Genomic DNA, 21,254 nt, shown 5'->3' with positions numbered 1-21,254 from the left:
CTCTTAGACACTGAAAACACACAATACAGACAAAAGTAATGTTATCAGAAGTAATCAACAGTTATCAACCTAATGATTGATGCAAAAAGGTGTGTATGTTTACTGTTGCTGAGTCACTAACCTTGTTCACCGGACACCTCCTCACTATGCGCAACTGGCTTGGGGACGAGGTTACTGAGTCACTCACACGCACGCACACATGCACACCTGCTGTAGTAATCAAACGAAAACAAGAGGCTCCAAAGACATCACATTCTGTTGGTATAATTTGGCATTTTATTAAAGCAGTGTAAAAATAACATCCTATTGATATCCAGCACATATTTACATTTGAGCATCTTCACATAATTTAATAAAAACTTGAAATGTACTAGTAGGTTTTCTGAGTAGACCTGTTTAAAGTATTTGTAAGTCTGGGTTTTGTGGCACTCCCGTTCTGTAGGCTCCTCACTGGGATGCAGAGGTATCCACCTTTAACAACAAAACAAAGCATTAACAAATGTCTGTACCCTAAAAACACATACACTGAGTATACAAATCATTAAGGACACCTGCTCTTTTCATGACATTGAATGACCAGGAGAAAGTTATGATCCCTTATTTATGTCAGTTGTTAAATCCACTTTAAATCAGTGTTGATGACGGGAATATTTTAAGCCTTTAGACAATTGAGACATGGATTGTGTGTGTGCCTTTCAGAGGGTGAATGGGCAAGACAAAAGACTTAAGTGCCTTTGAACGGGGTATGGTAGCATGTACCAGGCGTACCGGTTTGTGTCAAGAACTGCAAGAACTGGGTTTTTCATGCTCAACAGTTTCCCATGTGTGTCAAGAGTGGTCCACCACCCAAAAGACATTCAGCCAACCTGACAAAACTGTGGGAACCATTGTAGTCAACATGTGCCAGCAACACCTTGTAGAGTCTATGCCCTGACAAATTGAGGTTGTTCTGAGTGCAATTTCAATTTTAGGAAGCTGTCCTTAATGTTTTCTACATTCAGTGTATATATATACCCAGGTACACACTCCCGGCCTGTGTTAGGGCATAGTCCTCACCGTGCAGTGTGGGGGCAGGTGATGTTCCAGCAGGTGTGTTGCTCTGAGGCGGATAGTCTCCTGGTTGCTATACTGGATGGCTTCCAGCACGGGGAGCCCACTCTGCTTCACAAACTCCTCTGCAAGCTGAGAAGAAGCACCGCTTCATCAATGTCATCGTCTAGCTGCCTGTGCTAGTTTGTTTCTGCCAGATATGACATTTACAGCCCCTTTATCCATACATTAGAGCAGCAGATAAACAACGCAAGACTGCACATTAAACAGTGTTCACGGCTAACAACAAACTATGACATCTGCATGGCAGGCAGCCATCGTTAGTTTGGCGGGGTGTTGGGAGCCTTCCCTACCTGTGGGTCACTGGCCATCAGCTGGCCCAGCACCTCCAGACTGAAGGTCACCACCTCGGTGTCGGCCATCTTGAGTGTGGCACAGAGAGCAGGCAGCAGGCCAGCTTGAGCCAGGTGGAGACAGTACTCTCTCCCCTGATGGGCAATGTTACCCAGAACCCTTAGCACCTGGTGGGGTGAGGGAGAAAGATTTTTAATTCAATCTAAATGTCACATCCTTTCCCAGACCCAAGTGAAACTGCTGATGTCTATAGTGCGTGGCTCAGTGGATTGGAACAGTGGATGGAGAAGCATAATGCTGCCCACATCAAGGTTGAACGGGCCAAATAATACTGAAAAAAATGTGTATTAACAGTAAGTCGTAAGTCAAGGGAAGTGATGGCTTGACAACAATGTTACTACCATGAACAGAAGCGTCAGTGCACTGACCATGATGTTAATGCCGTGGGAGAAGGGCAGGAGCTGGATCAGAGCAGGAACCAGATTCAGATAGAACAGGGCAGAACAGAACACACTGGAGTCTGCAGCAGCTGATTGGAGGCGAGAGGAAAGAGATTCATGACCGGTTATCAGCTAAACAAGTATTCAGACCCTACATAAGTATTCAGACCCTTGACTATGAGACTTGAAATTGAGCTCAGGTGCATAATTGTGCCATTCATCATCCTTGAGATGCTTCTACAACTTGATTGGAATCCACCTGTGGCAAATACAACTGATTGGGAATGATTTGGAAAGGCACACACCTGTCTATTTAAAAAGGTCCCACAGTTGATAGTGCACTTCTGAGCTAAAACCAAGCCATGAGGTCGAAGGAATTGTCCGTAGAGCTCAGAGACAGGATTGTGTCGAAGCACAGATCTGGGGAAGGGTACCCAAAATGTTTTGCAGCACTGATGGTCCCAAGAACACAGTAGCCTCCGTCATTCTTAAATGGAAGAAGTTTGGAACCACCAAGACTCTTCCTAGAGCTGGCCGCCCGGCCAAACTGAGCAATCGGGGGAGAAGGGCCTTTGTCAGGGAGGTGACCAAGAACCTGATGGTCACTCTGACAGAGCTCCTCTGTGGTGATGGGGAAACCTTCCAGAAGGATAACCATCTCTGCAGCACTCCATCCTTCAGGCCATTATAGTAAAATGTGGCCAGACGGAAGCCACTCCTCAGTAAAAGGCACGACAGCCTGCTTGGAGTTTGCCAAAAGGCACCTAAAAGACTCTCAGACCACTAGAAACAAGATTCTCTGGTCTGATGAAACCAAGATTGAACTCTTTGGCCTCAATGCCAAGTGTTACCTCTGGAAGAAACATGGCACCATCCATACAGTGAAACATGGTGGCAGCATCATGCTGTGGGGATGTTTTTCAGCGGCAGGGACTGGGAGACTAGACAGGATCGAAGGAAAGATGAACGGAGCAAAGTACAGAGAGTTCCTTGATTAAAACCTGCTCAGGACCTCAGACTGGGGCGAAGGTTCACCTTCCAACAGGACAACAACCCTACACACACAGCCAAGACAACGCAGGAGTGGATTCTGGACAAGTTTCTGAATGTCTTTGAGTGGCCCAGCCAGAGCCCGATCGAACATCTCTGGAGAGACCTGAAAATAGCTGTGCAGCGACGCTCCCCATCTGGCTTGCATCCCCAGTGATTTTACCCACCACACACCGCTACTGCCCTGACTACGTGACCAGTTACAGTAATGCTGCAACTTTCCCTGGCCAGGTCAAATTATAAATTTGTCCCGTCAAAGGACTTACTTAAATCATGTTTGAATGAGTTGACATTTATGATATGTATATAACACAGGCATTCAATATGGCCGAGCTCCGGAGTGTGAAGGGAGAGATGTAACACCGCTGCTGAAAATATGATCACTTTATATGACAAGCAGTTATCTATACAGATTTAGAACACAAAACAGATGTACGAGTCAATTCCCTCTCTCCCTCTCTCACCTGTGAGGTTGTTGAGGACCCAGACGCTCTCTCTGGCCAGGGCTGGGTGGGTCTGGAGGAAGGCCTGAGGAAAAGCACAGAGCGCAGCCAGGAGACGGCTATCGTTTAGCTGGGGCTGCAGGGCCCCCAGGGGCCCAGATAACAGCAGGTTCCCCACACAGCGCAGCAGGGGCCAGATCAACTGGAGAGGAGAGAGCGAGAAAGGAAGGCGGGATGTAGATTATGACAGGAGCCTAGGTTATCTACATTGCTATTCATCTCATCAAATTGCTACCTTGCATTCTGGTAAAGTTGGTGTCTATCAGACACAGAGTTATACAACACATGTAATTTGTTTGGAGGAGTAACTTCGAAAAAGAGTTTGGATTCAGCAACTACTCACCAGCTCAATTCCCTCCTCTATACTTCCTTTAGCAACAGCAACACCAAGTGTCACCAAGAGGGAAGTGCAATGTAGAAGAGTACCTTGGGCCACCAGTGCCCCATTGTCCACGTTGCTTTAGACAAGAGAGCAAAAAAACAGACAAAAGAATCACACAGTGCCACCACATTGTATCCAGTATAACAGCACCATATCCATGGCAACCACAAACAGACACAGTAGCTGGTCCTCCTGGGTGACACCCAGGTTAAGGTGATATTGTGTGCATCCCAAATTCCCTACAAAGTGCACTACTTTTGACCAGGACCATAGTGCTCTGGTCAAAAGTAGTGCACTATACAGGGAATAGGGTGGCATTTGGGATTAACCCTGATTCTAAGGTGAAGTGTCTGACCTGCAGGCCAGGTAGTGCAGGCACCAGGCACACTCAATGACTGGTCCCAGGCCAAACTGAGAGTCAGGGGTCAACACTGAGAGGAGGCGAGGGATCAAACCAGACGCAAAGACTGCCCTACAGACAAACAGACAGGAGAGCATAGCCTTGACTACAAACGGGATCTCTCAACGGCATCTCTGAATGGCGTCTGATGAAGTTTCCATAGTACAGTATAAATATTCTCTCTCAGTTTAGCTACAACCATGATGTTAATTTACGGGATGATTCTCCCTGTGACGTAGTTTGCTGAGATGAGCTGGGAGAGGGTGAACCCTACTGCTTCAACCACTGCCAGGTTAGTCCGGTGGATCTACACACACAAACAGATTAGAGTGTGTTATAAAGGAGACGATGGCAGGTTGGTCGATTGACAGACAGTACAGAGGTTTGTAGCTGACCTGGATGCAGTTGTTCAAAGCAGGTATGATGCCCTGAGCTAGAAGCATATCTCTCACATTCTCGCTGTCAGGACACATGTTACCCAGGGTGTAGAGACACAGCTCCTGTAAAGAAACACAACACATACAAAAGTGAGAAAAAAAAACATAGTGTAATACTTCACTAGGCTGTTTGATAAGGCAGGTACTGTGTATGAGCTGTGGGACTGACAGTGAACTTGGGGCTCTGTCCAGAGAGGAAGGTGATCAGGTAGGGTGTGGCCTGTCGGAGCCTCAACGAGTCCACCTCGCTGTGGGGGGAGTGGGACAGCTCGTGGAGACAGCGGGCAGCCTCCAGACAACACTGAGGGTTGGGGCCACAGAGGTTAGTCACCAGGATCGCAATACTGTTCGGCTGCCTGAGCACATATGGAAAGGACAGAGACGAGAAATTAAAGGCCCATACTGATATATACACGTATATACAGTCCCTTATAAAATAAATATTAGATTACTTCACTTTTTATTGTGTTGGTGGGATTAAAATGAATTTAATTGTAATTTTTTTGTTAACAATCTACACAAAATACTCTGTAATGTCAAATCGGAAGAAAAAGTATATATTTTTTTTAAGATAAAAGAAAAAAAATGTATAATTAAAATATAGTTGTTGCAAAAATATTCAGCCCCTTTGTTTAGGCAAGCCTACATTGGTTCAGGGGTGGAATGTGGCTTAACAAATCACATAATAAGTTACATGGACTCAATCTGTGTGAAATATTGGAGGTTGACATGATTTTTGAATGACTAACCCTTCCTCTTTCCCCCCATACATTCAACATCTATAAGGTCCCTCAGTCAAGTATTGAATTTCAAGCACAGATTCAACTACAAAGACCAGAGAGTATTTGGAAAGCCTCATAAAGAAGGGCAGTGATCGGTAGATGGGTAACAAACAAATCAGACGTTGAATATCTCTTTAAGTGTGGCCAAGTTAATAATTATGTGAATGATGGATTAAACCACCTAGATACATCAAAGATGCAGACTTCCTTCTGAACCGGGCTGCAGGACAGGAATGAAACTGCTCGGGGATGTTACCACGAGGCCATTAGTTATTTTAAAAATTCAATGGCTGTGATGGGAGACAACTGAGGATAGATCAACAACAATAATTACCCAAATAACAGAGTGAAAAGGAGAACAAATATACAGAATAAAAATATTCCGAAACATGCATCTTGTATGCAAGGCACTAAAGTAATACTGCAACAAAAAAACAAACACAGAAAAGCCTTATGTTTGGGGCAACTCCAACACAACACATCACTGAGTAACTGCCTCCTTATTTTCAAGCATGGTGGTGTCTGCATCATGGTATGGGTATGCTTGACATGGACAAAAGTGTTTCAGGATAAAAAGAAACCGGGATGGAGCTAAGCACAGGTAAAATCCTAGAGGAAAACCTGCTACAGTCCACTTTACACCAGCGACTGGGAGAGGAATTCACCTTTCAGCAGGACAATAATTTACAACTGGAGTTGTTTACCAAGAAGACAGTGAATGACCTTGAGTGGCCAAGTTACAGTTTTGCTTGAAAATGTCTGGCAAGACTTGAGAATTGCTGTCTAGTCATGATCCCCACCCAAAATCTTGACAGAGCTTGAAGAATTTTGAAAAGAATAATGGACAAATATTGCACAATCCAGGTGTGCAAAGCACTTACAGACTTACCCAAGAAGACTCTTCGGTATAACCGATGCCAAAGGGGTTTCCAATATGTATTTATCCAGGGAGCTGAATACTTATGCAACAACTATATTTTAGTTACAGGGCTGCCAACTTTTGAAGAAAGCTTGGAGATTTGCTATGTGAATTTCATTGCCCCCTAGCACAACCACTAGAGGGGGAACAGTTGTACTGTTTTAAAGCAAATTTCCTGCAATTCGACGTACAGTATTTTGACACGGCTTAGGCTTATGACCAAGGTGGATTTTTTTTATTCATAAAAAACACAGGTCAGGTGTATTCAGGATGCTTTGAACATTAAATGAACACTCACAAATTGGACGACTTTGAAATGTAATGTTTAAAAATAAAAAGTGGTTTGACACTTTATTCAGACTAATTCAATTAGATAGGGAGACAAGCAAATGCTAGAGGCAGTGGGAGGGTTGGAAGCAGGGATTGATCCCTGTTTTCAGTGTTACCACTACACCAAGGCTCTGCACAGAACATAGTAATGGTTGATGGCAGCGGTTAACCAAATCATAGATTGCAGTCTCCTTGTCCATACTGTAGACTGCTTTCAAGGTAAGGACAAAAACATTTAGTATTTTATAATTTGGGTGAATTCTCGCTTTAAAAATAGGGCGGGAAGAAAATACTGCTTGCTCTCCAGGAGGGTTGGCCACCCCTGATTTATGTTTCCCAACTGCTGGGTGTTTGAAAATGTTCTTCTTATAACACTTCATTTCTCAACATCACCAAACCTTCAAGAAAATAAAATGAATATCAATATTCAGGTGGTTTATACCTACTAGTTGAAGATCCTTGTCATCATCTTACTCTACAGAGACAACATATGACACGTTTATGAGTTGCCTAGCATGTGCACAATGCTAAATGTCTAATTATTTAAAGATTCCTGGAGCATTTAATATCCAATGCTTAGTTGTATGACTTATTTTAAACTGTCCATGAATGGCTGCAAAAAGACATAGCCTCATAATTGTTTTTTCAAAAGACAAAGATAGGCATATGAGATTTAAAATGTGAATACACTGGCCAAATTGGTAAGAAGTGGATTAGTAAACAAAGCGTGGGGAATAACAGTAGTGTTCTTTCTGACAAGCACAGTAATTACCCTAATAATCTCCTGAAGACAAGATGGCAAATCTGCCCCTACACCCTAACAAAATGATGTTTCTATTTATTGTCCCGCCTCTAGAATCAAACGTACACTTTTGGGTTCACAATCTGATTGACAAAATTATTTTCATAGTTACAAATCAGGTCACCAAATGTCCCTGCTAAAACGTAAACCTAAATGCCAATCACCAAACGAGGGGGACTAATGCAGGTGTGAATTAAATCGACTTTAGTACATACTGTCAAAAGGCGTCATTCTGCAATAGGGACGGGAGCAAAAGCAACCTAATTTTGTTGACAACACCGCACATAAAACAGCGCTACTCGTTTTACAAACACAGCTGAGAACATTCGCTCTCCATTCAGCTCCACTCGAATCTTGAGGGGCGTTTCTTTAAAACATGCATCCAATCCCCTTGATCCCTTACATAATGTGACAGGTTCACAGTGCTGTGGCAAGACAGGACAATGATACAAGTTCCGCTCGTGATGTATAATTGCAGATGCTCCAATTTCAAAACGATTTGGAGCACAGTTGAAAAGTTAACTCGCTGACTATACAATGGACGAAATATAAAAATAAATGCAGTACTTTTTAATGTGTGAGATATAAGAGGTGTACCGTGAGAAGAGGGTCAAATGCGTGTCTCAAGGCCAATGCATGAGAGTTGGAAGCCATATAGTTATTGTAATTCATCTTTAAAACCTCTTAAGGATAGCACCCTTTTTTTCATATTCAACATATTCTATCAAGACTGCCCAAATGTGCCTAATTGGTTTATTAATAACTTTTCATGTTCAAAATTGTGCACACTCCTCAAACAATAGCATGGTATTCTTTCACTGTAATAGCTACTGTAAATTGGACAGTACAGTTAAATTAACAAGAATTTAAGCTTTCTGCCAATATCAGATATGTCTTTGTCCTGGGAAATGTTCTTGTTACTTACAACCTTATGCTAATCGCATTAGCCTACATTAGTTCAGCTGTCCCGAGGGGGACCCACCAATCCTGTAGAGGTTTTAAAAATATATAGTAATATATAGTATTTTGTGTAGGTTGTTGACCAAAAAAACGTGTTAAATACATTTTAATCCCACTTTGTAACACAATACAATGTGAAGAAATGTACACACACAAAGAGAGAGACAGAGAACAAGACCTTCATACTTGATAAGAATGAGGTGGGCTGAGGGGCTGCGGAGGGCTTTCCTCAGCGCTCTTAGGTCAGCTTCTTTCTTCACCAAGTCCCTGCCATGGCGAACTATGTTGAACAACTCTACCACCTAGATAGAGAAAGAAAACCAGAAAATAACTTCTGTTATACTCAATTAACAGTTGATGTGCTTCTCTGCTGGGTTGCTGACTAGAATCTTCATCTCTGACAGTGGTTGTTATACAAGGGCCCAATACCTGATCGCTGGCCAGTGTGTCCATGGTGCCATCCTCCTCCTCGTCATCATTCAGCAGGAGTCTCTTGCTGACCAGCTGGCTGTCCTTCCGGGCCCGTCTCAACTCTACAGTGAGAGACCCAGCAAATCAACATAGAGCAATGACAACAGTAACGGAACAGTGCTTATGTGGCATATTGTACTGTAGTGTGATATATTTAATAACTACAATGGAGCGGGTAGTTTGTCATGGGAATACGTTAACACGCAGCCCGCGCTCGTAACATCCGTACTGGGAGGCCAGGAGATTCCACCACCATGCACGATTTGTACGGCTCCGGGTACTTTGAACAAATATGAAATCAGTTGAAGGAGAACAAGTGTTTCTAACGTGTTGTATTCATTTCACAATAAGACACAGCAATGTTATAGAGGGAATATATTGACAGAGTAGCTTGTCAAGTCTAATCACAGCTGGCAAGGTAACGTTAACGTTAGTTGGAAAACGTTAGCCAACATTCAGCTAGCTCACCTTTTTCATGTTCTCGTCTTTTGAACTTGAACTCCTCCAAGTCGCTGCCCTGACGTCCAGCCTTGTGGCGGACTGCGTTCAACCTCCACATTTCATCTATCGACCAAGTTAGCCATTCAATTACCTAAATAGCTACGTTAATAGGCCATATGAGCTAGCATTTGATATTTTCAGACAAGACTGTTGACATCATCTTCTTTGCCGGAAAATTGGATACATTAATGTTATTACACAATGTGAGTATTTCCACCTATCGGACAGGCGTGGCATGGTCCAGCTTCAGGAAAGCTCCTTCTTCTGTGAGTTTTATGGCGGACTACACCAAAAAAATGTGTATTGCCCCACCAACTGGACGATTTGAACCCCCCCAATTATTATTATTTTTTTTTTTAAATAACTCCATATGTAATAATGAAACTAACCTAGCTACCATAATACAACATAGTTTGTTTTGGCAATGTACTAACTCCCACTTCTTCCTTCTTTGAGTTTTCCATATCACCCTTCTCCCTTCTCTCTTCTCTCACCCTTCTAGTGCACTGTGTACACTAGCATAAGACGCCTGGCGGGGAAACACCGCGATGCAGAGAGGGCATTGACCATTTTATTTATTTTACCTTTATTTAACTAGGCAAGTCAATTAAGAACAAATTCTTATTTTCAATGACGGCCTAGGAACAGTGGGTTAACTGCCTGTTCAAGGACAAAAAGACAGATTTGTACCTTGTCAGCTCGGGGGTTTGAGCTTGCAACCTTCCGGTTGCTAGTCCAACGCTCTAACCACTAGGTTACCCGGGGCGGTGCTAACACGGCGTGAGAGGCGGTGAAAAATAAGCTTTTCCCAACTTTATGCAAATCACCAGAGGCGACCAATCATATCAAGTGGTTCCTATGACGAATTTGATGCTATGCAACCCAAGGCTGGAGACTTTCTTCAGAAGGAACAGGCTGATTGATGGTTTCAGCCATGGTATTCTCATTTTCCTTATGTGGTTTACCTAACAAGCATCAGGTGACTATTTTACAGGAATACTCAGGAATTTCAATTCATTAGTTTGTTCTTGTATGACCAGAAGTCCTATTTTGTTTACAAAATTAAGAAGAAGATTGAAAGCTGAATTTATGTTTTATGTATACAGTAACCAAGATACTGTTTTAAATGGCATACAGGTCTGTTCTGACTTTACACGGTTATTGTTCTATTTAGTTATTAATACTTATTTCCAAAAAAGGTCTTAGGAACGTTTATATGTAAAACATTTTTTATTCAATTATTTTATGACCAGTTTTCATATGTACTTAAAATAGTAGGTACCCTTTTATTTAAATATCAAAATATTTACCCCTGATACGAACCTTGGTAGAGCATCCTACTGGAAGCTAAATAGCTCATTATTAAATAATGATATAGTTACATTTGAGGTTAAAGATCTGCTCTCACACTTTTGGGAAAAGGCTTGTGAAGAAAAATCGTATTGCAAGAACTGGGAGCTCTTTAAATTTGAGGTGTCCAAATACCTTAGAAAATATGGTAGTAATCTGGCTAAGACCAGAAGAGCTGAGGAGGAAAAGGTGATCATTAAGATAACTTCCCTTTCTCAGAGGTCCCCAGCCGACCTCTTGGGGGAGGAGAAGATGGAACTAATTGAGTTACAAAATAAACTGGATAACATATATAAATTAAAAGCAGAAGGAGCCTTTATTAGATCTAGGAAAAATGGATTGAGGAGGGAGAACAGAATTCATCCTATTTCTTTAGACTTGAGAAATTTCACTCTAAAAATAACACTATCCATAAGTTAAACATTGATGGTGTTATTACAGATGACCAAAAATGAATCGCTAAATACTGCAGCAATTTTTACAGAAAATTGTATAGCTCTACGTACTGTCAGGAATCCACAGATATGTTTTTTTAACTCACTGAATAATGTTCACTCTATCAGTGAATCAGAATCTAAACAGTGTGATGAACCCATCAAAGTTGAAGAGATTATAGAGTCTATCAAACATCTAAAGAACAATAAATCACCAGGTGTTGATGGAATTACATCAGAATTTTACAAATTATTTTCTGAACAAGTAGCTCCCTTCCTATTTGAAGTCTTTTTAGAGAGTATTAAAAACAATGTTCTCCCTCCTACAATGAGTCAGGGGTTAATAACACTGATACCTAAACCCCAAAAAGAAGTGCTGCTCATCGATAACTGGCGTCCCATTTGTCTTCTTAATAATGACTATAAGATATTAGCCTCACTACTTGCAAAAATAATTAAAGAAGTCCTGGATGCAATCATTGATGAAACACAGTCTGGCTTCATGAGGAACAGACATATTTCTAACAATGTCAGACTAGTATTAGACGTACTTGACTACTCAGACCTAATAACTGAGGATAGCTTCATATTATTTTTAGATTTTTATAAAGCATTTGACACAGTAGAGCATCAGTTTCTCTTCCACTCCCTTGAGAGACTTGGCTTTGGGGATTTTTTCTGTAAGGCTATTAAGACACTCTATGCAAATGGTAACAGCTCTATCAAATTGAAATATGGCACCTCACCTAGATTTGAGTTAAAGAGAGGAATTAGGCAAGGTTGTCCTATCTCTCCGTACCTGTTTTTATTAATCACCCAACTTCTTGCAAATTCTTTAAATAATAGTCCTGTACAAGGTATCTCCATAGCTGGTAAAGAAATTATTATAAGCCAGCTGGCTGACGATACTACACTTTTTCTGAAAGACGCTAACCAAATTCCCATATCGATCAATGTGATACAATCCTTTTCCAAAGCGTCTGGTCTATATCTTAACATTAAGAAATGTGAACTCATGGCTGTCAAAGATTGTGTGACACCTTCATATTATGGTATCCCAGTAAAAGAAGAACTTACATATTTAGGCATAACCATTACAAAGGATCAGAAGTCTAGAGGCTTGCTAAATTTTAACCCTATTATTAAAAAAAAACCAGAAGAAACTAAATCAATGGCTACAGAGGGACCTATCTTTAAAAGGTAGAGTCCTAATAACCAAGGCTGAAGGTATCTCTAGACTAACATATGGTGCGCTATCTTTATGTCTTGACCGTAAAAAAGCAAGGAGATAGACCAGATGCTTTTCAACTTTCTTTGGAGAAACTGTACCCATTACATTAGGAAAACTGTTGTAATGAACACTTATGAGAATGGAGGACTGAATTTTCTGGATTTTACTACTTGAAATAATACTTTTAAGATCAATTGGATAAAACAATTCCTAAGAAGACCCACTTCTATCTGGAATTTTATTCCTCATCATGTCTTCTCTACTTTTGGTGGCCTTAACTTCATGTTGTTTTGCAATTATAATATTGACAGAGTTCCAGTGAAACTTTCTGCTTTTCATCGGCAGGTTTTCTTGTCATGGTCCTTAATTTATAAACACAATTTTTCTCCACACAGATATTATATATGGAATAATCGGGATATATTGTATAAAAATACCTCTCTGTTTTTAGAATATAAGTTCCGAAATAATATCCTATTGGTGAGCCAACTGGTAAATGCAGAGGGTCTTTTACTCAGTTATAAAGAATTCTTATCACTTTACAAGGTCCCTGTAACACCTAAAGATTTTGAAATTGTTTTAGATGCCATTCCCTCAGGTGTTGCTATGTTATTTAGGAACGTGTCAAGACCTGACCCTCAGAGCCTACCTTCTGTTGACCCTGTTGACTCATCAGTAGGAAAGATTTGTTTCTCTTTTGGTCCATTCAACAACAGAGCGATACAAACCTTGTTTCAGCAGGATGTCATGCCTTATTGGAATGGATTTATTGATAATATCTGTTGGAAAAAAGTTTGGATGTTGCCACACACATACCTACTTGTTAACAAAATTAAGGAAGTTTCCTTTAAAATTATTCATAAATATTATCCTGCCAACCACTATATGAAGAAGTTTAAGGAAAACATCAACTCAAATTGCTCCTTTTGTAATGACCACCCAGAAACAGTTGTGCATCTTTTTTGGCATTGTATGCATGTAAGAAAACTGTGGCAAGACATCAGTAGGTTTATAATTGAACACATTTATGAAGATTTTACACTATTGTGGAGAGATATACTGTTTGGATTCTTTACATACAATAGAAATAAGCGGAATCATTTTTATGTAATTAATTTCATTATTCTTTTGGACAAATTTCATATACACAAATGTAAATTTACAGACAGAAAACCACATTTTCGTACCCTACAAAAATAAATTGAACTGTATTTTAAGACAGTTAAATGCTCTACTAACAAAAAAGCTGTTAGAATTGTAAGTATATGCATGTCCCTTAAGGTCCTTGTGTAATTGTAATGTGATATTGTACCCCCTAGCTCGATTGTTTATTGTTTGTAATCTATGTATGCTTGTGTTCCCTCATGTGCTTTATGTATTGATTTAAAATTAATTAAAAAAATAAAAAATAATCTTCAGCGAAGATGGCTGACAAAAATACCAGGGCGGAAGCAAATGTGAGTGATGATAAAGTCATGACGAGTCATGCAAAAAAATGTACAGTTGAGAGGAATATGTCAGTTAATGTAGAGATAAACGGTTATGCATATTTTTTATCATAAAGTTAATTTACAAAAATTGTGATTTTTGGGGTGGCAGCGTAGCCTAGTGGTTAGAGCTTCTGATTAGTAACTGAAAGGTTGGAAAATTGAATCCCCGAGCAGACAAGGTACAACTCTGGGGTTCTGCAAGGCAGTTAACCCACTGTTTTACTAGGCCGTCATTGAAAATAAGAATTTGTTCTTAACTGACTGAGTTAAATAAAGTTCAAATATATTTTTTAAATGTGCATGCTAGCTGACTAGCTAACACTAGCCAGATAGTTGGCAAGCTTTATGGGTGTTGTGACATGAGAATGAAATTGTAATTCTGGTTGTTTAATGTTTTAGGGACTCCTGAAACAACCAGCAAACCAGTTGTCTTATGAAATAGTGGATGTAAAGAATATAGCTAGCTGAAACATTTACTGAAAAGTGAATGTACAATTTTGTAAGCTTGCCTTTTTATATTGCCATGCAATGCAGATAGATGAAATAACATAGCTGGCTAACTATTTTCTTGCTTATTGTGCAGTGAAGGATAAGAATACCTGAATGCCTATGGATGTGTAGCTAGCTATTTAGCCGATCTTTGTATAGACCCTAAAACATTTGGTATACATATTAGTTCAGAACCTAGCTATAAATCTCAGCAATCATAGCCAGTTGTATCAACTTCAAAACAGTCTGAATTACATTAATGAAGCTTATGGATTGAGTAGAATAGAATATAACTTTGTGCCAAGGATGCAAGTCGTATATACATGTAGTTATTAGCATGCATGAGATCCCCACATTGTAGCCTGTACATTTAATATATTCACTGATCATGTACTCTACCTTGGCAAATAAAGGTGCAGTTCAGGTGTAATTGCTTTGAGATTATTTTTCAGTCATATCCAATACCAGGAGTATCAAATTCCAGTATTTGAATGATGCTGTGTCTGCATGTATGTATTACAATTATACACTTCAATAGACTAGAAACACGATTTAACGAGTTAAAGGCTGATTTGTAATTTATATATATAGAAATAGAATTAAGAAAATAGTACACTACATTTCCTATGCATCATGTAAATACTCAAACCGGTTCATCTCAATATCTAATTTCCTTCATCTGCATTGATTTGATGAACACAGGATAGGTGTAGTATTTCATCAAATGAGAATTCATTTAAACCAGTAGAGAATTTGAAACGCTTTATTGAAAGAAGTTAATTATCCAAGTGTTATAAATACATGCATTATAAATATTATGATTCTAATATTATAAATACAAGTTCAATCTGTACTTCAATGCACATCTGTTGTGCATTATAAAAACAGAGGAAGAAAAAGGTGGTGGTGAGAGAGGTGTAAAAGACAGAAAGGGAAAGGGGTATGAACATAGGAGCAGGGAAGGCAGCATACGATTAATAAATCACAGGGCTACCCTAATATTCTCTCAGTTCATCACAATTACATAATACTGTCTCTAGTGGTGTCTTCTAGGTGGCGATGACGGGACTGGGGGTTGGCATCTTCTCTCACATCAAAACATACCTGCAGATGAGAGACAGATGGAGAGTGAAAGATTGCATGTTTAAGCCTTGTTTTCTTTTTTTATTCTAACACTGTCAGTCATCATAATCATCAGGAGGTGAAATGCAAAACTGACTTTGGATCATTAACTCTGGGACTACTGCATCTCTATTTCAATGTAAAGCATTGCTTTAATAATAATTCCTGTTGACCTGACCAAGTGACCTCTCACCTGTGATCATGTTGTGCTCTATACGTAGCCAGTTCAAATGCGGGAGGGGTTCACCGACACAGCTGATATAACCTAAAGGTGAAGGAGAAATTTATTGAGAAAATAAGGTAGTTCAAGAGGAATCTGTGTGTGTGGCCTCACCTGGTGTCCACACTAAGTGGCTGCAGAGTACTTTATGCTGAAAAACATGAACGGACACATGAGGACAAACAATATAGCTTAGTTATAGAAATTATGAAGTGTTTTACTATTCTCCATGGTTGGCCCTCTTGCCTATTCTTTCAAGGTGGAAGGAGCCACAGTTATACACCTGAGTCTGCTTACTGCACAACACAATCCATCAATCAGATTGATACATGAGTGTGGAGGTGTGGGTTATATGGTGTCTAATTGTTCTAAATGTTTTCAATATGGGTGACTTAAAATAGTCTTTTTTTGTTTTTGTACACCCTAACTGCACCCTCACTTGTGAAGTAGAAATCAACGGGAGAAAAACTGGGAATTGAGTAACTGCAGTTGACATAGCTAAGTAAATGGAAGAATACTCTTATTGCAATGTGAATGGCTCTTAAAAGAGCCTTTGGTTGTGCATAGTGTAGTCTATGGTGTTGCCAGGGAACAGCACCCTCTTCGAAGAAGTAGGAGATGAAGATCTCCCGCTCACAGATTGCCTCTCTTGCTGCGTTGTTGGACCCCATCCTTGAAACATCCTGCAGAGCACCAGACTTCTCCTCTGGCACCCCCGGTGAGCTGCAGATCACTTCCTGGTCCTTGTGTCCATCCTCATGAAGTTATGCAGGACACAGGTAGCCTTCACATGCCTGAATTCCTCCAGGAGGCAAATGGAACCACATAAAAGTACCTGCTCTATCCAGAATAGCGAACTCTCTCACTTCGAAAGTTGGGGCTGCTAACATGATCCTTTTACCTTCCTCCATGGCTGTTAGCTAGCTACCTACAAATTCATTTGGACTTAGTTTTTTTACAGTGATAAATACACCAAAATAGCTAGCTAATATCAATTTAGGTAGCTGATGAGATTTAATTAACTTTGCCAGCTATCTATACAGGATGTAAAGTTGGCTAGATAGCTAGCTATCCAACTAGCTAGCTCATTTAGCAGCTCATTTGAGTTAGTCAACATTGTAGCTAGTTAGCTAATAATTGTTAGAGTTGCGTCAATTCGAATCTGGTATCAGGATAAATATGACAATGAGTCACCGATTGTATGCTATGTATTTTTTATTAGCTAAGCAATAAGTGGTAAATGCAATTTTCGTATATACGGGCTCTCTGTCCCACCTCGCAGGGCAACAGAGAACTGACTTGTTCCTGACAAATATATTATAATATACTCTGATGACAGAAGTAGTTCCTGCTGCCGAGACGACCTGTCAGAGTAGAGACTGGGCGTGGTTTAGACTCACCCAGCCTATCGTTGATTGTTGGCGCAGAGGCTGGTCCCAGCCCCCTAAGCGCTTCAGTTGATAGATGTAACTGTTGTTGTGAAGAATATCTATGCGCTCATGCTCGATACCGTTATCTCGCACCTGGCTCCTGTTATCTAACAAAATACCGTTTGTTCTTGCAACACTACGTTCTGAATGTTCCCCCCCCAACTCATTGCACAGTTCCTGTCTTCATGTTATTCTGAGAAAGGCCCATGGCCCTGAAACTGTTAACAATGTTTCAAGTCAGCTATGTTACATAACACATACATACATCCACACAAGCCAACAGCAGATAATATTCAATCACATATATGGTAACGGGCTATAGTGCATAACACAGAATCCTCATATACAGTGCCTTGCGAAAGTATTCGGCCCCCTTGAACTTTGCGACCTTTTGCCACATTTCAGGCTTCAAACATAAAGATATAAAACTGTATTTTTTTGTGAAGAATCAACAAGTGGGACACAATCATGAAGTGGAACGACATTTATTGGATATTTCAAACTTTTTTAACAAATCAAAAACTGAAAAATTGGGCGTGCAAAATTATTCAGCCCCCTTAAGTGAATACTTTGTAGCACCACCTTTTGCTGCGATTACAGCTGTAAGTCGCTTGGGGTATGTCTCTATCAGTTTTGCACATCGAGAGACTGAAATTTTTTCCCATTCCTCCTTGCAAAACAGCTCGAGCTCAGTGAGGTTGGATGGAGAGCATTTGTGAACAGCAGTTTTCAGTTCTTTCCACAGATTCTCGATTGGATTCAGGTCTGGACTTTGACTTGGCCATTCTAACACCTGGATATGTTTATTTTTGAACCATTCCATTGTAGATTTTGCTTTATGTTTTGTATCATTGTCTTGTTGGAAGACAAATCTCTGTCCCAGTCTCAGGTCTTTTGCAGACTCCATCAGGTTTTCTTCCAGAATGGTCGTGTATTTGGCTCCATCCATCTTCCCATCAATTTTAACCATCTTCCCTGTCCCTGCTGAAGAAAAGCAGGCCCAAACCATGATGCTGCCACCACCATGTTTGACAGTGGGGATGGTGTGTTCAGCTGTGTTGCTTTTACGCCAAACATAACGTTTTGCATTGTTGCCAAAAAGTTCAATTTTGGTTTCATCTGACCAGAGCACCTTCTTCCACACTTTGGTGTGTCTCCCAGGTGGCTTGTGGCAAACTTTAAACAACACTTTTTATGGATATCTTTAAGAAATGGCTTTCTTCTTGCCACTCTTCCATAAAGGCCAGATTTGTGTAATATACGACTGATTGTTGTCCTATGGACAGAGTCTCCCACCTCAGCTGTAGATCTCTGCAGTTCATCCAGAGTGATCATGGGCCTCTTGGCTGCATCTCTGATCAGTCTTCTCCTTGTATGAGCTGAAAGTTTAGAGGGACGGCCAGATCTTGGTAGATTTGCAGTGGTCTGATACTCCTTCCATTTCAATATTATCGCTTGCACAGTGCTCCTTGGAATGTTTAAAGCTTGGGAAATCTTTTTGTATCCAAATCTGGCTTTAAACTTCTTCACAACAGTATCTCGGACCTGCCTGGTGTGTTCCTTGTTCTTCATGATGCTCTCTGCGCTTTTAACGGACCTCTGAGACTATCACAGTGCAGGTGCATTTATACAGAGACTTGATTACACACAGGTGGATTGTATTTATCATCATTAGTCATTTAGGTCAACATTGGATCATTCAGAGATCCTCACTGAACTTCTGGAGAGAGTTTGCTGCACTGAAAGTAAAGGGGCTGAATAATTTTTCAGTTTTTGATTTGTTAAAAAAAATTGAAATATCCACTAAATGTCGTTCCACTTCATGATTGTGTCCCACTTGTTGTTGATTCTTCACAAAAAAATACAGTTTTATATCTTTATGTTTGAAGCCTGAAATGTGGCAAAAGGTCGCAAAGTTCAAGGGGGCCGAATACTTTCGCAAGGCACTGTAATACATTGTTTTTTTTACATTTTCAAAATGTATTTACTTACTTAAATAGGTTCTGCCAGCCAAGTGTACAATTGGAAACATAGCAGCAATGTTCGTTTGTCACCAGAGCGTTTTAGAGCATATTACTATTCAACTATTTATCCATTTAATAACCAGACCTTCACACAAACTTGCTATGCTGAATTCTTGACTCAAAATTGAACATGCTGCCATACTTTGCCAGCACATCCACAAGCGAGTCACAATGGGAGGCCTAAGGGGCACTCTGCAATTTACCGCTTGCGAGTGAACATAGCAATTTCTTCTGAAGCACTTCATTCCCAGCAAGCTGATGTTCAAGCTCCTCCAGCATCAGCATGTCCTTCAGAGGAAGCACAATGTCCTCTGGCAAAACCATGTCCCCATGAGACCCATTGGTCAGTTGCATTAAGAGGTTCCTATTTACTGTGGTATTGCAACTCTCTGATATCCTCTGACAATTCCCGCAGGTACTGAAGAATCAGCCAGTGGGAATCTTAACATATGACAGTGGGCGAGCTATACACTTTTTAAACCTATTCCTTTCAAATTACAAGATAAAAGCTCTATGAAAACAGTTTTTTTTTTAAAGATCAACATTATATAACATTTCACTTTATATAATTTTGGAGCCCCTCACACTACAACTAAGCAGCACATGTTGCAGTTACCTTCAGACGGACGAGCAGCTGGGCCCAGTGATGAGGAGGATTGTGCTGTTTGAACTGCGTTGTGTTTGAAGCAGCGTTATGTGTCACTGCACTATATTGGCTCACTCCAATATATTGGTATCACTTCATGGCGGGGGGATACATCCGAGGTGATGATTTACAGATTTACTCCCGTGTACACCTGTGTCATGGCTGGGGTCCGCCTCTATATATAGACCACATGTCCGCGACATACGTTCTCTTTCATTTTCTCGGAGGACGTCCGTATGGTTTGAGGTACGAACTTTCTGAAGTTCGCTTGGTAAGTCACTGTTAAGCGTAATAGCTTGCGTGGAAGTTTACTCACTGGCTGTTTGCAGCCTGGAGCAACTGGCCACATGGACAGCCCCCCTCTTGAGTGCGCCACTTGCTGCGCTCAGTTGATCTGTATCTTCCGCCTGTGGTTTGTCGTGCTTGAGTTTCGTTAGCATTACACTACGACTCCGTGTGCATCCATTAATATATTGGTGGCTCTTGCTGCCACAAACTATATTTTCCTTACACAACTTGCAGACTGGCTTGTTCTGTGTGTGTTGTGAATTGCTTGAACATTCTCTGCTAATTTGCCCTGCAGAATGTAAGAGTATTGTGGTGGGCTTCCATTACGTTGAGACATTAACTTCAGAGTTCCTTAACGGGGTTACTTCATCAAATGGTGCTGTTTTGTTTTCTACTTGGATATTAAACCGGCTAGGTAATATTGCAGTTGACGTAAACAAACCCATAAATCAAATCCATTACCTGGTTGCTGTTTTTGTCTGCCTGTTTATTCACACTGTCATGCCCTGACCTTAGTATTCTTTGTTTTCTTTATTATTTTGGTTAGGTCAGGGTGTGATGTATGTGTTTTTGTACTGTCTAGGGGTTTTGTATGTTTATGGGGTTGTTTACCATCTAGGTGTTTATGTATTGTTTATGGTTGCCTAGATTGGTTCTCAATTAGAGGCAGCTGTTTATCTTTGTCTCTGATTGGGAACCATATTTAGGCAGCCATCTGCTTTGGGTATTTTGTGGGTTATTGTCTATGTCTAGTTGCCTGTGTCTGCACATTTATATTATAGCTTCACGTTCGTTTTGTTATTTTGTATAGTTTGTTTAGTGTCCGTCTTTATTAAAAGTAACATGTATTCATATCGCGCTGCGCCTTGGTCTCCTCCATTCAACGAACGTGACACACACAATTCTTCCCTGTTTTTTTTCAGAGATACTGGGTAATTTATCCCTCACCGGGTTCCTATTCCTCCAAGTGGGTCACGACAGAAACTCTCCCAGGATTTTGAACCCCTGCTCCGTGGCCTTGCTGGCTTGGCTGAGTTTATGGCTTCCCTTTGTGACAGGCGTGATGGTGGCATCCTCCCTGGAACTCCAAATATCTAGTGTATGCATTACCTGGGTTTGAGCCACGTGGAGAGGGCGTAGAGCGCCCTA

At 40.6% G+C, this 21,254-nt stretch overlaps 1 protein-coding gene across 1 annotated transcript; it reads right to left on the bottom strand.

The window, feature by feature from the left end:
- Positions 1-256: 256 nt before the first annotated feature.
- On the bottom strand, positions 257-9,649 carry LOC139366174 (transmembrane and coiled-coil domains 6). The gene is made up of 13 exons (XM_071103353.1): positions 9,349-9,649; positions 8,839-8,942; positions 8,596-8,711; positions 4,786-4,972; positions 4,575-4,679; positions 4,395-4,486; positions 4,135-4,251; positions 3,741-3,855; positions 3,359-3,539; positions 1,833-1,933; positions 1,404-1,571; positions 1,057-1,182; positions 257-471 (listed from the first exon to the last, which is right to left on the bottom strand). Exons 1-13 carry the CDS (start codon positions 9,437-9,439, stop codon positions 448-450), a joined length of 1,527 nt encoding a protein of 508 aa, XP_070959454.1. The 5' UTR covers positions 9,440-9,649; the 3' UTR covers positions 257-447.
- Positions 9,650-21,254: the final 11,605 nt, after the last annotated feature.

This window comes from Oncorhynchus clarkii, chromosome 14, assembly GCF_045791955.1.
Source record: "Oncorhynchus clarkii lewisi isolate Uvic-CL-2024 chromosome 14, UVic_Ocla_1.0, whole genome shotgun sequence".
In the NCBI taxonomy this organism is placed as follows: domain Eukaryota; kingdom Metazoa; phylum Chordata; class Actinopteri; order Salmoniformes; family Salmonidae; genus Oncorhynchus; species Oncorhynchus clarkii.
The sequence above is the reverse complement of the archived record's forward strand: the minus strand, read 5'-3'. Positions and strand labels throughout refer to the sequence as shown.